The sequence below is a fragment of the Sarcophilus harrisii genome, chromosome 4 (genome assembly GCF_902635505.1).
Source record: "Sarcophilus harrisii chromosome 4, mSarHar1.11, whole genome shotgun sequence".
Lineage (NCBI taxonomy): Eukaryota > Metazoa > Chordata > Mammalia > Dasyuromorphia > Dasyuridae > Sarcophilus > Sarcophilus harrisii.
Genome location: NC_045429.1, coordinates 29,778,158 through 29,798,340, shown reverse-complemented (window position 1 = coordinate 29,798,340; position 20,183 = coordinate 29,778,158). Strand labels below are relative to the sequence as shown.

The 20,183-nt window shown below is 50.3% G+C and overlaps 2 protein-coding genes and 4 non-coding genes across 6 annotated transcripts; 5 read left to right on the top strand and 1 right to left on the bottom strand.

Moving 5' to 3' along the window:
- Positions 1 to 846: 846 nt before the first annotated feature.
- On the top strand, positions 847 to 2,923 carry RPS8 (ribosomal protein S8). The gene is made up of 6 exons (XM_031969240.1): positions 847 to 955; positions 1,165 to 1,271; positions 1,531 to 1,630; positions 1,845 to 2,020; positions 2,432 to 2,561; positions 2,770 to 2,923. Exons 1-6 carry the CDS (start codon positions 952 to 954, stop codon positions 2,877 to 2,879), a joined length of 627 nt encoding a protein of 208 aa, XP_031825100.1. The 5' UTR covers positions 847 to 951; the 3' UTR covers positions 2,880 to 2,923.
- Positions 1,671 to 1,757, top strand: LOC111720970. The gene has a single exon (XR_002770374.2). It is a non-coding gene; the product is annotated as a small nucleolar RNA SNORD55/SNORD39 (small nucleolar RNA).
- On the top strand, positions 2,059 to 2,128 carry LOC111720972. Its single transcript, XR_002770376.1, has one exon. It is a non-coding gene; the product is annotated as a small nucleolar RNA SNORD38 (small nucleolar RNA).
- Positions 2,619 to 2,688, top strand: LOC111720971. Its single transcript, XR_002770375.1, has one exon. It is a non-coding gene; the product is annotated as a small nucleolar RNA SNORD38 (small nucleolar RNA).
- Positions 2,924 to 3,033: 110 nt separating the features above from the next.
- Positions 3,034 to 3,168, top strand: LOC111720973. The gene has a single exon (XR_002770377.1). It is a non-coding gene; the product is annotated as a small nucleolar RNA SNORA35 (small nucleolar RNA).
- A 10,233-nt stretch (positions 3,169 to 13,401) lies between these two features.
- On the bottom strand, positions 13,402 to 19,788 carry BEST4 (bestrophin 4). The gene is made up of 9 exons (XM_003770656.2): positions 19,637 to 19,788; positions 19,218 to 19,312; positions 18,489 to 18,722; positions 18,051 to 18,205; positions 17,671 to 17,748; positions 15,948 to 16,118; positions 15,736 to 15,816; positions 13,945 to 14,099; positions 13,402 to 13,711 (listed from the first exon to the last, which is right to left on the bottom strand). The coding sequence occupies exons 1-9, from the start codon at positions 19,786 to 19,788 to the stop codon at positions 13,402 to 13,404; spliced, it is 1,431 nt and encodes a 476-aa protein (XP_003770704.2).
- Positions 19,789 to 20,183: the final 395 nt, after the last annotated feature.

Here is a 20,183-nt window from a genome sequence, read left to right as displayed (position 1 = left end):
CTGTTCCCTCGGGAAGCCCGAGAGTAAAACCACAGGCGCCCGAGGACGGGGCCGCGTGCAAGACCAAGGTTTCTAGAATGGGCTTCCAGCTCCCACCGCCCGGGGGGGGGGAGGGGGGGGCAGAGGGGGGGAGGGGAACCCCGCCCTTGCATTCTCCCGACCCCGTCCTAGGGCTGAGACGCCCCCAGCGTCCCCCGTCCCGGTGGGCCAGAAGCAGCGGACGCGGGGCCCCCGACCTCCACGTCAGTCATCAAGTCCCACCCACATTTATTGATTTGTTTTTGGGGGGCGGGGGTTGGCGCGGCCAGACTGCGAGGTAGAATTTGAACTCTGGTCCCCTGACTTCAGCGCCACCTAGCGGCCCGCGCCCGCGCTGCTGGGGCAGAAATCGGGAGAGGGGGAGGATTGCGCCCACACCGCAGACGGGAATGGGGCCTTGCCCGGGTCTCTGAGCTCGGCCTGGCGGTCTGGGCAGCAGCGGGCATTTACTGAGTGCCACGTCCTGCCCCGGTACTTATTAGCTCTGTGACCTCTGCCTTCTGCCTCGCTTTCCTCACCTGCAGAATGGGCAGAGCGATAGCACAACCCCCCCCCCCCCCCCCCCCCCCCCCCCCCCCCAGCCCGGACATGAGGATCAGAGGCGTGTAAGGCGCCCGGCCCAGAGCCCGGCGCACAGCAGGCGTTACCATCCCCACCTCCGTCACCCACAAAATGGCGACGGGGACGGAGGATGGAAGACCCACCCGTGAGACCTGCGCGATCCCGTAGTTCTGACCGAGGCTCCGCCTTCGGCCACGTGACCCCGCCTCCCGCCCCGGATTTGTCTCGGCCGGGCGCGCTTTCTTGACGCGACGTCCCGGCGCCCGGAAGTGACGCGAAGGGTACTCAGCCCTCCCCTTTACAAGCCGGCCCGTGAGCCTCTCGGCTTCCTCTTTGCAGCTCGCGCCGACCATGGGTGAGGAAGCTCGATCCGTCCGCCACCATCCATCGCCATCCATCGCCATCCTTAGGCCGGGACGCCGGGCTTGGGCCATGGGGCGCAGGAGGCGGGGGAGGAAGAGAAAGGGCCAAGCCGGGAGGGAAACCTGGGCCGGGGCGGGGGGCTCGGGGCCGGGGCCGGGGCCGGGCCTGACCTGACGGAAGCTGCCTCCCGTTCGCTCGCAGGGATCTCCCGGGACAACTGGCACAAGCGCCGCAAGACCGGGGGCAAGCGCAAGCCCTACCACAAGAAGCGCAAGTATGAGCTGGGCCGCCCGCCCGCCAACACCAAGGTGAGCCCCGGAGCCGAGCGCCCAGAACCTCCCCGCCCGCGCTCCCCGCCCCCCCCCCTCCCCCTCCCGAGCCCCCCCCCCCCGCCACGTGAGTGATGAGATCCCCGGAGCCTAAGGGGCCCGAGCCGGGCCGTGTTGGTCCCGGGGGCCGCCGATGCTGGGCTGTTTGTCATAGTTACACTGACACGTGGTCGCGGCCTCCCCACCCGCGGCTCCCCGCCCCCGAGCCCTCCTAACCCGCGTCCCCTCCCCCTCGCAGATCGGCCCCCGCCGCATCCACACAGTGAGAGTCCGTGGGGGAAACAAAAAGTACCGGGCGCTGAGGCTGGACGTGGGCAACTTCTCCTGGGGCTCCGAGTGTGAGTAGGGGGCGGCGGAGGGGAGGGGGGGAGGGGAGGGGGGGCGCCCTGATGACACCTTGGTTACTGCTGCAAACACCGAGTCTGCGATGGTGGGGATGCAAACCTTGGAGAACTGAGCGCCTCCCGCAGGGGAGACTTGGAGCTTCGGGCGGGGCCCTGCCAGAGGGAAGGGGGCGCCTAACGGGTCCAAGTGCCACGGCTTCTCATTCAGGCTGCACCCGAAAAACAAGGATCATCGATGTGGTCTACAATGCGTCCAACAACGAGCTGGTGCGGACCAAGACGCTGGTGAAGAACTGCATTGTGCTCATCGACAGCACGCCTTACCGCCAGTGGTACGAGTCCCACTACGCCCTGCCGCTGGGCCGGAAGAAGGGAGCAAAGCTGGTATGTCCCCGGGCCGGGCGGGAGGGGGCAGAGCGGCCTTCCTGTGAGGAGAGCCTTGTCCAGTTCTGCTGCTGAAGCACAGAGATGACAGCCTTGGCCGCTGAGGAAGGTCTGCAGGAGGCTGGAAGTGACCCGGGACGAGAGGGCTTCCGGGGGGACCCCCACCGAGCCCGTAGCTTCTCATAAGTAGCTGGACTCCTCAGACCAGGAGAGGGCCCAGACGTTGTAGACGGACTAAGGGAACCCCGGAGTAGCGTGCGCCTCCCCGAGCCAGCCCGAGTGGCCGTCCTGGCCAGTGAAGCACGTTGGTGGAAGGTCCCTCACAGCTTGGGCCTTCTCTGGTTTTAGGATCCCCAGCAGTGGGAGGGACAGCCTCCAGGCTAATCAGTCCCTCTACTCCGTTTGCTCCAGACTCCTGAGGAGGAAGAAATTTTAAATAAAAAGCGGTCAAAGAAGATCCAGAAGAAATATGAAGAGCGGAAGAAGAACGCCAAGATCAGCTCGCTCCTGGAGGAACAGTTCCAGCAGGGCAAGCTCCTTGGTGAGCAGGGAAAGGGGGCATTGGGGGGAGGGGGCGCACAGCAAGGACTCCAAGCCTCCTAATGATGAGAACCCTTGTCCAGTTCTGCTACTGAGCTTGAGTGACGATACTGCTTTATCTGAAGAGGTTCTTGAAGTCACCAGGGGGATTTGGTAACGCAAGCGTCCTGACTCGGCCTGACCACCCGATCTCTTGTTTGTCTCCACAGCCTGTATAGCATCGAGGCCGGGCCAGTGTGGCCGAGCAGATGGCTACGTGCTGGAGGGCAAAGAGCTGGAGTTCTACTTAAGAAAGATCAAAGCCCGAAAGGGCAAATAAACTCTAACTTGGACAATGGCTAAATAAAACCCCCAGATTGGTTAGTTTTTGTCTGTGATCATTGCTGGGGAATGGGGGAGGGGGGACCCAGAGGCTCGGCTCTAGAACCGGTATCACCTACATTCTGCCACTGTCGGGCTGCGTTCTTTGGACTCCGCATTGTTAAGTGACCCACTGGCTCTCCCCGTGGCCTGCTGGGCCTCATCACAGTGCAAGAGAATGAATTCCCCTCCTTTCAGAAGGGCCAGCCTGCCTTGTAGGCTGCCCCTCATGGTCTAGGGGTACATCTGGACAGTGGACGCAGGAAACTGCTCCGGGAGGGGTGCTTCAGGAGAGCTGATAGCTGCTTCTCTGGTGAGGAACACCCAGACATCTCCTAGGGGCAAAATGGAGCTTTAATAGTTAACCAGAGCTTTATTACCCATTCAGAGCTGTTCTGAGGATGAAATAAGATACTTTTAACCTGGTGCTGGGCACAGGGATTGGGTAAGTCTTTATCTGCCACTTGGCCTCTATTCCTATTCTGTCCCTTGGGTGCCCAGCCTTAACAGCAGCCCCCAAACTGGCCTTTTGAGTTTCAGATTTGAGAGGTCTACAAGGACAGTTTGGAAGGCTCTGAGGAGGTATTGGGTGGCTTAAGTCATCTGGCATGAGGTAAACTGAACTCAATGTCTTATCCATCCCTCACCTTACCTTCTAACTTACTATTGAGGCTCATCCAGTTCTCGGCAACCTAGATGTCATTCTCAACACAAAAATGGTCCTTCCATTTGCGTTTGTGAAGGCCTCTGGATTCCACCTTTGTAACATCTCATTCATCCCTGCCAGCATCTTGGTACAGGCCCTCATGCTATCCTCCCTCATTTTGTTCTTAGCCTTTTCCTAATACCATTCTTTTCCCCCTTGCTCTCATGTGATGAGGGGGCCTTATTCCTCACCAAGCTGAATTTACTTGTTCAAATGATCTTCCATCCTGATTCTTGCATTGCCCTTTGTTATCCCCACTCCTTAAATCTCCCTGGCTCCTCCATCTCGACTAACTTCTTGAATTTCTTGTATAATTTATCTACCATCGATGCCATTCCTTTTCCCCACTCTTAATCCTGTGACAATCTGGTTTGTGACCTTTAACTACACTTGCCCTCCCCTAATTGCAAAGCTATTGAGGTCAAGCCCTCTACAGCCTTTAATGCCATCCATCCCTACCTTTTTATCAACTCTAGGTTTTTAAACACCATTTTCCTGGTTCTTTTCTACCTAACATCACGGCTGGATTCGAATCCAGGTGGCCTCTTACACTGATTATGGGCTCAGCTGTAATGGCGATTCTCATTTGCCAACTCTGCAGATCCCTCCCAACTGCCTTTTGAATATCTCAACCTGGATGTTCTCCCAAGGGGAATTTGTAATGCTAAGTATGTTTTTTATATGGCTCATTTGACCTTTGAAGTAAATCCTATTTATCCCCATTTTACAATTGAGGAAACAAAGGCAAATAAGGGATTTGCCCAGGACCACATAGGTACTGTCTTGGGTTGTACTTGGATTTGTTTCTGTCTGTTCCTACTCCAGGTCCAACACTATCCACTGTACTACCTCAGCAACAGCATAAGAGCCATTCTCGACTCGCTCTCCTGTTGTGTCCAATGTGTTGCTGGGGCCTGTAAATTCTGCCTTTGTGACATCTCCCACCACCCTCTTACAGGCTGCCTCTTCATCCCTGGACCAAGTAGTGGCTTCTGCCACAAATCTCCAGTCTAGCCACCAAAGTGATTTTCCTAAAATGAGGGACTATCACATGTCATACACCCATTCAAGAAACTCCAATGGCTATCATCTCTAGAATTCTCTGGATAAATAAGCCTTTCATTATCCAGTCCTTTCTTGACTTCCATCCAATAACATGACCTCCCTACTAAAATCCAATTAAAACAGGAACACTCGACCCCTCAACTCCAACGTCTTTTATTTCCTATTTATCCTATAGGGTTGGTTGGTTTGCCTCATTCCATTGAAAGCTCATCAATTACACATGGGTGGTGGTCCCATCCCCACTGCATTCTCGCCCCCTCACTTGCCTCACATAAGTAAATCAGGTTGGCCACTCCAATCTCATTCTTGCCTCAGGCCAATGGGGGAATGGATGATTGCTTTCTCCAGCTTGCCGTTGGGCCTCACCCACACAAACACTGCTTCCACTATAGTAGGTGAACCAGTTGAAGGATCTGGAAGCTTATTCCACTCCTGCACTAATGACTGGAGATAACACTTATGCCTGGTTTTTCATCCCTCAAATTGTAAGCTTATTGAGGACAGGGATTGTCTTTCGCCTTAAGTCTATTCCCAGTGCTTTGTCTCCCTTCCTGATGTCACAGTAACACTTGCTTATTGACTAGTGTGAACTGACCCACCTTAGAGCAATCATTGAATGCTGTGCCTCAGTTTCCTTGTTTGTAAATGAGGATGACACCTGCTTTGCAGGCTGCAAAAGATCCAAAAAAGATGGAGAAAACATTGGTATATGAACGATTGGGAACTAATATTTGGACTTGAGCACATGGAAGTCTCTTATTGATGGCCCCCTCTTCAAAACCAATTTTCCTTGTATTTACTATGGACTTAGGCACAAGGGATTTCTCATTTTCCTCTTGTCCAGTGCCTAGCATGTGCTGGTCAAATAATAAATGCTTACTGCATGACTGCCCCAGAGGTGTGTATCCAGCCTCAGATTCTCCCACTGGCGCAGCTCACGTTCATGTTTGCCAATTCCCTGCTGCTGTTGAGGTGTATTTTCATGCTCGTCTTTGGCCGTTGCTTTGCCAAGGCCTCTTGGCTCTTGCCCCTGGGCAACCCCAGACCCCCAACTGCCACCAAGATGGCCATGGGGCTGCAGCACCAGGTCTGGGGTAGCCCTCTGTGGTGGTCTGGAGGTGTCACTGGCCAAGTCCTTGGGTACAGATTAAGGGGGTCGGGACCTGGGACACCTGACTCCCGAGGTTCCTTCCACCTCAGTATAACTGCTTTGTGCCTCTAAAATGAGAGTTCGAAGTGATGTCCCTCACAGCGTTGCTTCTGACTGCCACAAGAGGCCCCCTGGCCAGGCTCTCTTGAGAGCGTACTGGTGTGTCAGAAGTGGCTGCTGGAGCTGCCCATTGGTCCCCTCTGGGCACTCTCCCTCTAGGTTTCAAAGGGCTGCGCAAACTCCCCCACGTCCCCCAATGCTCACATGCACAAAGGCGTTGGTGGGAAGTGAAGAAGTAGCCGGACTATTGAGACAAACTCGGAGCACAGTCGCTACCATTCCCAGCGTGCTGTGGCTGGTCTGGCGCTATGGACTAGGACCGGGGGGATACCCCCCTGGTGTGAGGGATAGAAAATCCTATCCAAAAAGTGGCTACTCAGAGACCTCTCCAAGTAAAAAGTAAAAAATTCCACCGTGAGGAGGGAAAGAGCTCACCGTGGAAGGATGTTATTTGTGCCAAAAATAGCAGATTCCCAGGTTCCGGGAGGACCCATACATCATTTAACTAGTTGTCCAAACTTGGATAACTTGAACAGCGATAAATGTCATTTTAGGTTAAATAATATATCTAAAATCTAAGTCCAGATTGGCTACTACTCAATATAACTTATGCAGGTCACAGAGACCTAGAGAAAACTGAAATACAGAAGAGGAATTTCAACATTCTTGGAAGTTCTTCACTTTATCTCTCCTCCACTCCACACAGCTCCCTTCTAATATGTAAATGATTTTTATCATATTTTCTATGAAAAACTTAAGTCAGTTAACAGACTGACACATTGTTTATATCAAGTTCACTATCAGAATTATCTCCTTCCAGCAGCCTCCAGCCTCTTTTCTGGAGAATCATTTTAATAGCATCCTCTGGATGCAATAATTTCGATAGAGATCGTTGGACTACTCTGGTTATTAATGTAATCATACCGGGTAAACATAATGGCAACGATATAATGCCACTGATTGCAATTAGTCCATACCAGAAAAGTTGTTTCCACCATCTCCCATCAAACCAGGACCACCAAGTATTAGAAAAAGGGGATTTCCACTCCTGTACAGGCACATGAACTATTCTGCGAATGCCTTTTGTAATTTCTTTTACCACTCGCCCATGATCATCGATTTGCATGCAACAAGTGGACAAATTTAATTTTCCACAGACCCCCTCCTTCCTCTGCTAGCAAATAATCTAAAACTAGTCGATGCTGTAAAACAGCTTCTTGTGTTTGAGTGGTTTGATCAGCTAGCAAATCAAGAGCCTGAGCAGTCTGGTTAGTTATCTCCAGAACTGCTTGTAATCTAATTAACCTATTATATATGTATATATATATTTTTTTGATTGGTGGCCTATACCCCCAGCTTCCATCCGGAGCCCATGTGGGCTGTCCCGTATTCTTTGATGATTCTTTCTGGGGGCCATATATTTCCCCATCCATTAGCATCACCTGTTTGAGTCAGAGAAGTATCCTAATTGGAGAACAATCTAACCCTCGCTCTTCTCTTTTTATATTATCATATAGTCGTATTCCTAGTTGTTTGTCACCATCTTCTGGAAGGAAGAAAAACTTGGGCCTTATTGTACTTCAATAACTCCCAGTCCAATTCCTTGGGAGGTGAGTATATGCCATCTAGCCACAGATCCAATAGTGTCCCCTTAAAGCTGGGTTTTTCTCATGCCAGAAGATAAAAACTGTTGAGGGCGGGAAATATCTAACAAACCATGGGCCTAACGGTCCCCCTTTCATGGTTTTTGAATTACACCTCCAAAGTTGCTTTTCAGGCATCCAAGTACAATTACAATCATTTTCCCCAGTAAAATCTATATTACTCCAAAAGTTACCAAACACACTTCTAATAGTTCCATTACTATTTTCCCACTTCCATCCCCTTACAGTACTAGCAGATCTTTGTACTATTTAATCCTAAACATCTCCATAAATCTCGGGGTGTTTGACAAGTTGGTTTCTTTTTAAATTCCTTTAAGTGTTCTTCACTACCCTCTGCTGCATGTTGATAAGTACATTTAATCATTGACCCATCATCACAAACAATACTTGTGTTATTCTATCTGTATATTTACTACAATCTATAATATCTACCTTCTCTGGGTGGCAGGTCCATTTGCATTTACTTTCTCCCATCCAAGGCCCTGTGCCTGTTTGATTTAAATAATGCCCTCCTGGGACAACATTAGTTAGTTTCCACTGATGTTCCTCCTGATCTGACCAAAATCCTGTACATCATGTACAACTGATCTATTACTCAATATCCAGGCTGGAAATAAAGGAACAGGTACTCAGGGCCATCGCGTGAGTTGTTCGGGTCCCCCACATATCCAGCAGTTTTTGAGATAAAATGTATCAGCAATAACCTGAATCAAGTTCTGGAAGCTATTACCTTCCTTCAGTAAAGGATTAGGGATTGTTCCAATAAGGGGTAGTATTATATCTAAGGATAGGAAGCACAATCCCCTTCTGTGTGTGTTTTGTTTGGGCCCCATTCTACTGAATAATAAGTCAAATTTCTGAGTCGAAGTAACACTGTCTAAGAGAAAATAAAATCTAACACTGCCAGAAAAAGCCCCAGTATAGTACCCCAGATCTATACTGCTATTAGGGTTTTACATGCACAATTCATCAGGTCCTTTTTAACGTTTGCTTTAACTGATTTTCTGGATTCAGCTTCAAGGTCCACACCCTTGGAGCATTCTCTGGTCCTTTAATTCTGATATGATGGGTCCACCATCTTTCCCGTGCAGCACTGCTGTGCCTGGTGTCAGGAGGATCCGGAACGGTCCTTCCCAGGTCGGGGTCAGCTTGTCCTCCTTCCATGTCCGAACCAAGACCCAGTCTCCAGGCTGGAACTTATGCACTGTGAATTCTGAGGGAGGTGAGCAATAAGCCCTTTAGTGGTAAAGTTTTCAGATGTTGCAGTACAGACATGACAGATTTCCTTAAAAACAAATCCTTGGTTTCAAATATTGGATCCAAGGAGGAATTTTGAATCCCTTTTGGATAAGGGTGACCATACAATAATTCATAAGGTGATAATCCCACATCCCTCCGGGATTTTGTTCTAATTCTTACTAAGGCAAAGGGGAAGGCACTTAGTCCAGGGCAATGGTGTCTCAGCCAATTTAGTTAGTTGCCATTTAATTTCCTGATTCATCCTTTCCACTTTGCCTGATGAGGATGGATCCCATGAGGTATGCAAATCCCATGATATTTCTAGAGCTTGGGCTATAGAGCAGAGGACTCTGGCCATGAAATGAGTGCCTTGGTCCGAATCCATCTGCTCCACCAACCCATGCCTAGGAATGATGTGTTCAAGTATTTTTACAACCATTGAGGCTGTTGCCCGGGCAAGGGGAAAAGCCTCCACCCATGAGGTCAGATGGTCCACTAGGACCAACAGGTATTTGAGACGCCCCACAGATGTTCAGTGAAGTCCACCTGTATACATTGAAAAGGCCTTATACCAGAGGGTCTTCCTCCTTTTTGGACTTCTTGTTGGGCCGCCCTATTCATCTTTTGACAAACAAGACAATCATTAACAAGCTGCCGTGCTATTGTATACAGGCCAGGGGCTACAAACTTAGCATCACTTCACACAGGTTCTGAACACCCCAATGACTGCCCTGATATAAGTGTTGGAGTACATGTCTCATGCCTGCTGTGGTCAGTACCTCTTTGCTATCGGGTAGGAACCAATGCCCTTCTTTATCCTCCTGAACACCAAGGCTCTGAATCTTTTTCTTCTCTCCCGGGGTAAGGGAAGGTGGAGGCAACTGAGGTGGAAATGTTGGAATTAGCACCATCATTTCCTCTGTACTTACAGATTCCTCTTCTCCAGCCCATTTCACCTCCTCATCCGTAAGGTGGTTTCCCCTCACCTCAAATAAATCTCTTCTCTGATGTCCTTGCACGTGAATCACTGCAATGTTCTTAGGTAACATAAAATTAGTCAATTTCAGCGACCAATGCCCTGTGTGCCAATCCCTTACTTTTACTGTTTCCATTTTTTCCCTCAAGTAATTTACAGGATTTAATTTCTTTTTCCCTTCACTTAATATAATGACTTAAATATTTTACCTCACATTTCACAAATTGCAATTTGTCTTAAGAAATTCTCAGTCCCTGTGTTCCTAAATAATTTAACAAATTGATAGTGACTTGGACAAGTTCACTCTTTTTCCTCCCTGCCACAAGGAGATCATCTACATATTGTAAGACTTTTAACAATAAGAAATTTATCCCAGAATACTCACACAATTCTTACATACCCAAGTAAGTGTTCCATAAATTGAATATTATACCAATCATTTTGCTTTTTAAAAAAAATATCCAGTACACAGAAAAATCCCAAACTACATATTATCCATAACAAAAAAACATTTTCAAAAGGACAGAGGCAAAAACTATTTTATCCTTGGAGTCCCTTTAAATAATTGGCATCAACACAGTCAATTAAAACTTCCTTTACATAAAAGAATCTGAAAAGTTCTTAAAAACATCAATTAAAGTTTTTTGAAATAACCCTTTTAAATTATATATCACATTTCTGATCATATTCCTTAAACACAAAAACACAAAAATTATGTATCTAAAGAAACAAATATTCAATCAATTAACATCTCATAAGAGCAGCTTGTCCCTTTAAATCAGTTTGCTTTCTTCAGCTAAAAGGGGATGCAGCTTTCCACTGCTGCTCTCCCCCTGCAAAAACACATCCCGTCTCACAGCTGCCTCTCTATGAGTACCCTTTCCAACCAGTTCCTTCTTTTCCCCACTGATTTCTTCTTAAAATCATTTGCTCCCACTATTCAGTCTTTAAATCATCTTCATTCTCCTGTCCCATCTCTCTGTAACCTTTCTGACTAGATGCTCCATTTAAACTATTAATTGCTTTTGTAAATCAATCTCTCTTTTCCCGTGTCCTTAAATCGCCCCTTTTAAAACTTTAAACTTCAAGATTCACAATTAATTTTGAACCAAATTTCATAAAACTTATAGTTTACAAATTACCCAATACTTTTTAAAAGCAATATACTATTTAAGCAGGGAGATACAGACATAACCCTCCCCCAAGGTAAACTACTGGTATTTTGTTTAATAACAATACTTTTATTTTTTTTTAATTTTTATTTAATAGCCTTTTATTTACAGGATATGTACATGGGTAACTTTACAGCATTAACAATTGCCAAACCTCTTGTTCCAATTTTTCACCTCTTACCCGCCCCCACCCCCTCCCCCAGATGGCAGGATGACCAGTAGATGTTAAATATATTAAAATATAACTTAGATACACAATAAGTATACATGACCAAAACATTATTTTGCTGTACAAAAAGAATCAGACTCTGAATTATTGTACAATTAGCTTGTGAAGGAAATCAAAAATGCAGGTGTGCATAAATATAGGGATTGGGAATTCAATGTAATGGTTTTTAGTCATCTCCCAGAGTTCTTTTTCTGGGTATAGCTAGTTCAGTTCATTACTGCTCCATTAGAAATGATTTGGTTGATCTCGAATAACAATACTTTTAAATTTCAATTTGAAGTCCAACCAAATAAAAAAAAAGAAACGTTTTTCTCTTCAGTTATAAAGGCCACAATATTCAAACAATTCTTAAGATTTTTACCCAGAATAAATCTAACCTGCGCTAGGCAACAGTAAAATTATTTCCCCCAATTTCAATTTTATTTCAATTTCAAAATTCTAGTACCTCTTTAAAATATAGTAAGTTCCCAAAACTCTTAATCAAATGTTGCAGACAATTATCCAGTTTAGTCTTCTTAAACTTTCTGTTCTCTAATTCCATGAAAGCAAACTTGCTAATGATTTTTCTTTCTTCTCCTGGCACAATTTTTAGAAACATGCTTAGTTTTCCCACAGGTCCAACAAGTCAGAGAGCCCCCGTGTTCAGCTATTTACCTCTCTTACTCTATTTTATTCCTCCCTTCCAGTAGCTGCAGTTTCTCGTTTCCAATCTTAACACACACACCAATTTAAAGTTATTTTAAAATTAACCCATACTTTAATTCATGAGATTTCCTAAAACCTACCTAGATATTCCATTCAAACTTCTTTAGTAAGCCAGGAAAGAGTTAAGCACCAAATCCTTGCTTTACCTTGAACATCATTTTCCTCTGGCTGATAACAGGCTCCTTGTTTACAGGAATGATAGCCACTGTTCTTCTATTTTCTCAAAACTTTCCAGACTTTCAATCTGTTTTTATTTTTCCCCTTCTCTCCCTCCTCCCCCTTCTCCCCACAAAGCTGAAGCTGTTAGCTAGAGGTAGAGGGAGAGAGAGAAAGATTTTTCAAACTTCTTTTTCTTACCTAACCCACTCTGAAAGAATTACTTCTCTAAATGAAGCCTGCTACACAGAGGCTTAATTCTTATCTCTTCTGAGCTTGCTAACTTTTAACACAGAACAGAATGCAAAGCAGACATCCACACACAGACAGATACAGAGCTCTATTTTTCTTGAATTTCCTAGCTAACGTCCTGACATAGATCTTTGGACTGCTTCTGCCCCATTTTTACAACTTGCCTCAAACCAAGTTGTCGGCGGAGGTCCTTCTTTACCCTCATGCCCACAATCACCCGAGAGAGCCTCCTTAGAAAGTCCTTTATCTTTAGGGTCAATAGCGGTCCACCAAAGTAATTTTTAGGAGGGCTAGTCCCTCGGGTCTCCCTCGACCCAGCCAATAGACCCCAGACTTTCCAAGCTCACCTCGAGAACATGTGTTTCTTTTCAGACTGCTTCTGCTGGCCCATCAGGACTCTATTTCTCCTTTTTGTCTTCAACTCTGCTTTTCACTGAGTATCTCTGCCTCCGGTCATTTGTCAGAGAGGGAGGGAGGCTACATACTCAGACACAGAGATCACGGAAAAAACTAGACTTGAGCGCGTCTATCCCCGTTCGGGATGCACAGTCGTCTGCCTCAAAGACTCATCCCGGACCGAGGGATAGAAAATCCTATCCAAAAATGACTACTCAGAGACCTCTCCAAGTAAAAAGCAGAAAAGTTGTTTATTTAATAAATTCTCATGAGAATGAGCAATTTCCACCGTGAGGAGGCAAAGAGAGAGAGAGTTCACCGTAGAAGGGCTAAAGAACTAGGAGGAGATATACAGTTTTTATAGGTTTTAGTTACAAAGGATTACATCATGGGTTGGGGGAACATTGAGGGATAGGTGCTCCTCCACTTCCTTAATTTGGCATTATTCACACCAAAAACAGCAGATTCCCTGGTTCCGGGAGGACCCATACATCAGGCAACTAGTTGTCAAAACACTGATAACTTGAACAGCGACAAATGCCATCATTTTAGGTTAAATAATATATCTAAAATCTAAGTACAGATTGGCTACTACTCAACATACTTATGCAGGTCACAGAGACCTAGAGAAACTGAAATACAGAAGAGGAATTTCAACATTCTTGGAAGTTCTTCACTTTATCTCCACTCCACACAGGGGCGTAGGCTGGCCTAGCTCCCCGGAGCGACCTTCTCCTCATCCTCCTGGGAGCTAGACTCCGAGCTTAAGGCCTCCGGAGCCTCCTCGTCTATGCGAGCTGCGGGCACGTGCAGGAGACGGCCCAGGCGCAGGCGTCCGGGGACCGGTGTGGCGGCCTGGGCTGTCCGGGGGCGTGAGGACCGCAGGCTGACGGCCGGTGAAGGGGCGGAGGCTCCTAGGAAGCGGCCGAGCAGCGGCGTCCGTGCCCACACCGAGCTGGGAGAGTCCGAGACAGCCCCAGTTTCCTTCTCCGGCTCCAAAGATGACGGCTCCTCCGACATACTGGGGAAGTGGGGGGAGGAGAGAAACAGCAATGGAGGGCTGGACTTCTGACTACAGCAGCCCTCCCCAACCCCCGTCCCTTACTCACTTCCTGAGCATCGACCATGTCCCTCATCCTGCCACTCCCACCCCCACCCGTCTGCACCCCTTCTTCCCACCTCCAGCTTCCCTGACCACATCCCTCCTGCTGGGTGCCCCTCCCTCCACACCCGCCGTCTTCCTGGGGTACTAACTTCAGGTTAAAGGTGGAACCCAAGAAGGTGGGGCGCAGGCTATCGGCTGCAGAAGCCACTGTGTAGGGGGGCTGAGCCGCTGCCTCGCCCCAATAGCGGTCTCGGTTCAAGGGTGGTAAGTCTCCATACATGTCATCCACAGACAGCAGGGACACCTGTGGGGATCACGTGAGAGGCACAATCCTAGGGCCAATGTTTGGGGAGTACTTCCAGTCCCCACCCTCCCCCGGCTCCTGGTGGGACCAGAGACCAAAGCTATCTCCAAGTCTTGTATAAATGGGGGAAATGAGGCAGTCCAGAGAGGTCTCAATAGAACTGGAAGAAGGGAGTCCCCCAATGGAGGTCCCTAGCCTCCTTTGAGCCGAGACTGGATGAATCTGGTCTGAATCTGCATCTTGGCCAGAAGTCCTCCATCCACAGCCAGGGTGGGCAGCCTTCCTTAGAGAGCCAGACTCGGGCTAGCAGCCCTGCTGTGGCCTACAGCTTGAGGCTGATTCTCAGACAAACCTTTCCACAGCTTCCCTTTCCCATCACCCCACACTGTCCCAGTTTCTGCCTGTTTTTAGACTAGGACCCACAAGATCCAGTGTATTGCCCCTCTCCCAGCCTCCTCCCTTGAGCTGAAGCTCACTGTGACCTGGCCAGGCCCTTTCTCCTTCAACTTCAGTTATTTTTACAACAACCTGTGCCATTATTATCCCCATTTTACTTGAGCAAAGTGAGACAAAATCCCAGAATCATATCAAAACATGTCTAAGATTGGATTTGAACTCGGGTCTTTCCCTCTTTGTGTCTAGCACAGTATCTGCTATGCCATCCACTGCCTAAGAAAGCTGCCTGATAAGAAAAATTGGAATGATAGCATTGCTGTCATTAGCTGCTTCTATTGGCCACCAGTAGGCCCTTGACCAAGCCCCATTTGGTCACTGTTTGGGCCCCGTAAATAGCAGCCATTTCTGCTTTGGCCAGAAACCCTGAGAGCCTTCCCCTCCCAGATGTGTGTGGTGTGTGTGTGTGTGTGTGTGTGTGTGTGTGTAGGACTAGGTGAAAGAGCAGCTTCTTTACCTCCATCACTACCTAGCCTTAATCACTGCCTCAGTCAAACGGAAACCTGTTGAAGACCTTAAATCTCCCACTGCATCCAGAGCTATCCCCCATTGTCCTGATCGCTAGCCAGTGGTCCCAGAGGGCTCTGGAGGAGAAAGTGAGGCAGGTGGCCTTGCCCGGCCCTCCCTCACAATCCGATTTACTTGCATGTCACAGCATCTCTTCCGGGATGTCATGGTCCTTTTCCAAAACGAAGGACAAACAACAACTACCTCTTTTGTCAAACAGGGAGCGTACTCCTTGCCTGGCCAACTTCTGAGGTTGCGGGAGGGAATACCTCAGTCATGAGATAAAGGTGTCCAGCAAGCTTCTAGCCAAAGAACTACTGAATCGCACCCTCAGCCTTGAACCCTCAGTGTCCTGAGCTCACACTTCTGCTGTGACCCTAATTACTGCCTCCTTCAAGGGGTTGTATCTCGGTGTGAATTGTCCTCCAGGCCTGACCCGAAAGGGCTTAATCTCCACCACCCACACTCGCAGCCCAGTGTAGTGCAGCATGGGAGCTGCTGGAGAGAGCAGCAAATGTGAATTGAATCTTATCTAACTGATTCTTCAAGTCCCCGTGGTCCCACCCCCCACCCCCCACCCCCGTGCAGAACATAAGCTCCCCAAGGCTTTGTGCGGCAGAATGCAGCCGTTTCCCAGGCGCTGGGCAGCACCCTGGAGAGCTCCTTCAAGGCTCACCTGCAGGTTCCGATCAATGAGCTGGTTAGTCTCAAAGTCGTCGTCATCCTCTCCAAAGGGGTTGATGATTTGTTCAGCCACCTGAAGGGGGTGAGGATGGTTACTGCCCCTGACACACACTGACTGATTCACCCAGGGCAAACCTCAAAGGGCTCCCTTGGGCACAGCTCCAGGCTGGCTTCCCTCCTTCCCCCAGCCCTTTTGACACCCACCTTAAGCCAGCCCGCATAGAAGAAGAACTGCAGAAGGGTGGTGAGTGGCACATACAGATCCAGGTCCCCCAGGGGCACCTCTTGGCCTGGCGAGGGTCCCTTAGGGTCCTCCAAGAACTGACGTCCAATGAGGCAAAAGGCAAAGAAGGAGTAGACAGCAATGGTCACCACCTGGCAGAGTAGAGGCAGGAAGAAAAGGAGGTGGGGAAGCTGGCTTTAGTGTCAAGCAACTGGGTTTCGGGGCCTGGTTCTGGCTCCTGCTGCGTTGATGACTCTGGGCAGGGAAGAACTTGAGGGAACTCTGCCTTATGAGCAGCCATTTAATTTCCAAAGTGAAATGAAAAGCTTCTCATTCCCCCTTGAGGAAACTGAGGCTCGGAGGGAAGATTGGGCTTCTGGGCCCCAAGGGGTAGAATCTGGAGCAAGGTGAAAAGCAGCGGGATGGAGACAGAAAAAGGTAGAGGTGGGCTGGGTGTCTGTCCTTCCTGACAATGTGGGCTGCCTCAGGGTGTGATGGAGTGCTTTGAGAGGGGCTGGGTGAGTTCCCTTTCTCCAAAGATCAGCAACCAGCTGCTGAATGCCCACAAGTCAGGAATGCTGTTTTAGACAGGAGGCTTCTTGGGAGATCTTGGCTAAATGGGAGTTCCCTGAGCTCCCCGACAGCTTAGGAGACATTGCTATCCTGTTTTCAAGCCACATAGCCAAGACTTAAGGCAAGATTAATGGTATCTCTGTTAGAAGTGAGCCTGGCGCTTGGATCTCCTGACTCTCCATGAAAGGGCTGGGAGAGAAGTGCATTTGTGTTGTGAAGGATCCCTGAGCATGGGATCATGGATCATTGTCCCTAGAGATCCGGGAGCTTCTTCCAGGGCTCTGATAGGGTAGCTGTTGGGTCACCTGGCATGTGCACATAAATGCTTTCTTTGCATGTAGCTCAGGGCTGGTCTCACCCATTTCTCCCTCAACACTGACACACACACCCCTCCAGGGATCTACTCCCGGGTCATATTTCTGGAATCTTTCCTCACTCTGACAAACATTTATGAAATACCTTCTGTATGCAAGGCATAAGAAATACTCTAGAACCTTCCCTTCCCAATACTGCTGAGCCTGTCATCCTATTCCATCTGTTTGAGGCTGATCAAGAGGAACTGGAATGAGAATGGGGCTATGAAGGAATAGCCTGGACCCTGGCAGGGTGACTCAGAGGCTGAGAGAGCAGTGGATAGAAGGGGTGGGAGCCAGAGAGATGGACAAAGGGAGGGGAGAGATAGCAAGTGTAGCCTCAAAAGTCTTCTGTCACCCCTCGGAGGAGAGGAATCAAGTTCATATATTGTAGCTGGCACACAAGGCCTCTCTGATCTTGTACCATGCTATTTTTCAGCTCTTCCATGCCCCACTTTTCTGCCCATTCCTTCCCCATGCTTCCCAGATCATTTTCCCATATTTCTGCTGTTTTGTCTGTCCATCCCTCAAGGCCAACTTCAAATACTAAGAAGAGGACTCTGATCTTCTGGCTTGACAAAGGACCCGATCTCTCCCAAACCACCAAGGCTGTTCTGCTCATCCCTCTCTGTTGTCGTTTGTAAGAGGGCATCTCATAGGTGTCTGTGCTAGGATCTTACCAGGAAGGGAAGGCCCCGAGTCTTGGCTAAATTCTGTGATTCTCCTAGGTACCCAAAACATGCTTCTCAAATTGCCTGGGGAGGGGGGATAGTGTTACCTGAGTGTAAACCAGAGGGATGCTGATCCAGTCATAGTGAAAAAGGAGGCTACACTTGCCTCGGTATTGGTTCAGCTCCTAGGTGGAGAACAGGGGAGGAGGAGGTAAACTGGAGTGGAAGGAAGGCAACTCTGGGGAGGGGGCTCTGTCCAAGGGCTCCTAGGGGCATGTGACATGTGACTGGAAAAACTTCAGATCAATCCTAAGGAACAGAAGCCACTAGGTTGGTACCATGGCAGTAAGGCCTTGGGCAGGCTTTGGAAGACCTGTGTGAGTCCAGGACAGTAGAGCTAGTGAGGGGGGTTAGGAGGGGAGTCATCGGGAAGGGAGAGGTCCAGAGGCTGGGGCCAAGGAGTCCATCAAAATGGAGCCTCACTCACCTCCAAGAGTAGCCCGAGGGCAATGTCATCCCGGATTCTGCCCTCTCTTCGAGCCTGGGCAGCCAAGTTGGTGAACCAGACACAAGGAACCCAGTATTTGTTGAAGTCTGAGTGCAGGCTCTCGAACTTCTGCTTCTCCTCCTGGGTCATGAAGCCTGAAGAGACCCCGTGGGCTCCTTCCCGCCTCTTCTTCGGACACCCACTAACCTCCCGTCCCCTCTTGCTCCTCTCCACTCCCCTTCTACAGGAAAGGGAAACTGAGGCCCAGGGAAGGGAAGCGCCCCAAGGCCGCCCCGAGCTGGAGCCAGCGCACGAATCCCTCCTCTCCCCCCTGGGGGAACACTTGGCCTGAAGCACGGGAGGAAGACCTTCCCACCCCCTCCCCCGGAGGCTCGTGTCCGTCCCTCCCCGCAGCCTGGGCCGGGCCGGGCTCGGCACCTGCTTTCACGACGTGCTCCACGCTGGGGAAGCGCCGCAGCACGCGGGTGCTGACCGAGCGCAGCACCAGCACCGAGGCCAGGTTGGCGTAGCGCAGCAGGGTCCGGCGCAGCGTGCGTCCGCGCTCGTCGTCCCCGTGCACGGTGGCCGTGACCACGCACATGAGGCGGTCCGGCAGCGGGATGCTCGTGTACTGGGCCCACCAGCGGTTCACCACCAGCGTCACGTAGAACCCTGCGGGGGGGGGGGGGCGGAGGGGCAGGGGCTGGGCGGGGGCCGGCAGCCCCGGGGGGAGGGACCGGGCTCGGCCTCTGGGGGTGGCTAAGGGTCCCGCTCCTCATTCTCCCGCTTCCCAGCGGGGGAATCCCGGCCGGCGTGGGCAGGGAGGACCATGGACAGGGACTCTGGCTCACAACCCCGCCCTACCCTTCCCTGGGAATACGAAATGGAGAGCGCGGCGATCCCGGAGCGGAACTGGGACTTGAACCCTCCAGAAGGAGGGTGAGGCGGCTTGTCTTTCTGTCCCTGGGCTAGTGACTACGCGGGGAGGTGTGGCTCACTTCTTCCTGGAGGGGTTCGGGTCGGACTGGGTAATGGTTAACGCCAGTGGCGTTCCCACGGGGAAAGGGCCGGGGTCAGAGAGGCCCCCACGAAGGGAGGATGTTCTAGGGCCTGGAGGCGGTGTGGGTCTGCATGGAGGTGGCGGGAAGCTGGGCTGGAGGGTCTTACCCAGAACAAAGGACATGGGGATGAGGTCGGCAGAGCGGTTGCAGTATCGGGCCACTTGGGCATAGATGCGCTTCTGTTCCTGGGACAGCAGATTCCTGAGTGACAACCGGTTGGGGGAGAGATGGGATGGAGGGAAGGGGAGCAGAGGGAGGAGGACTCACCAGAACTTCCCTGCTAGAGAAAGAGCTGGGACCCTGACATCCCCCTGAATCCTGAGCGCCCACGTTCTCCATCCCTCCTGAAGCCCCTAGAGATCCTTGTGTCCCACCGCAGCTCCCCACCCCCACATCTTCCCGAACTCCCCGGCCCCCTAAGTGTCCTTCCTCAGAATTCCCCTCTTTGTTTCAGCCCCCCTTAATCCCACAGGAGCTTCTACCTGCCCCCCCCCCCCCGCATCCCTCCCCACACCAAGACCCCACCGGTAAGTGAGGCTGAGCAGTCCGTAGAGACCCAGGAACACCAGAAGCTCCTTGTAGAGCAACTTGTAAATGCTTCCCCGCCAGCGGAACAGGAGGGCCGAAAAGCCCCCAAAGCGGGCATTGGCCACGCGGAGAGTGTAGGACACAGTCATGGACGGCTCAGAGTCTGCAGATTCACAGGCACCGGGACTCAGACGAGTCGGGCCCAGCCAGACCCTCTCCCCTTCTCTCCAGCAGGAAGCTCCCCCTCAGATATACTCGTGGAGGGGGAGGTTGCACTGGGTTAAATCCCGGGGCTCTTTACCTTCCTGGCCAGACCTGCCTCGGATTCAGCCTGTGCAGAGGTTAAAAGAACTGGGGTGTGGCCCAGACCCATTAAATAAGATCTGGGGCCCATAAAGCCAGAATGGATTGAAGCTGTCACTGGACTAACTTCCCCACCCAGGGACTGGAAATTGGGCCAGACTTTCCCACCAAACAAGATGAGCCCAGTGGGTAGAAGCCCAGGGACAGCCCTAAGCTTGTGGTACCAACATTTGTCACCCCG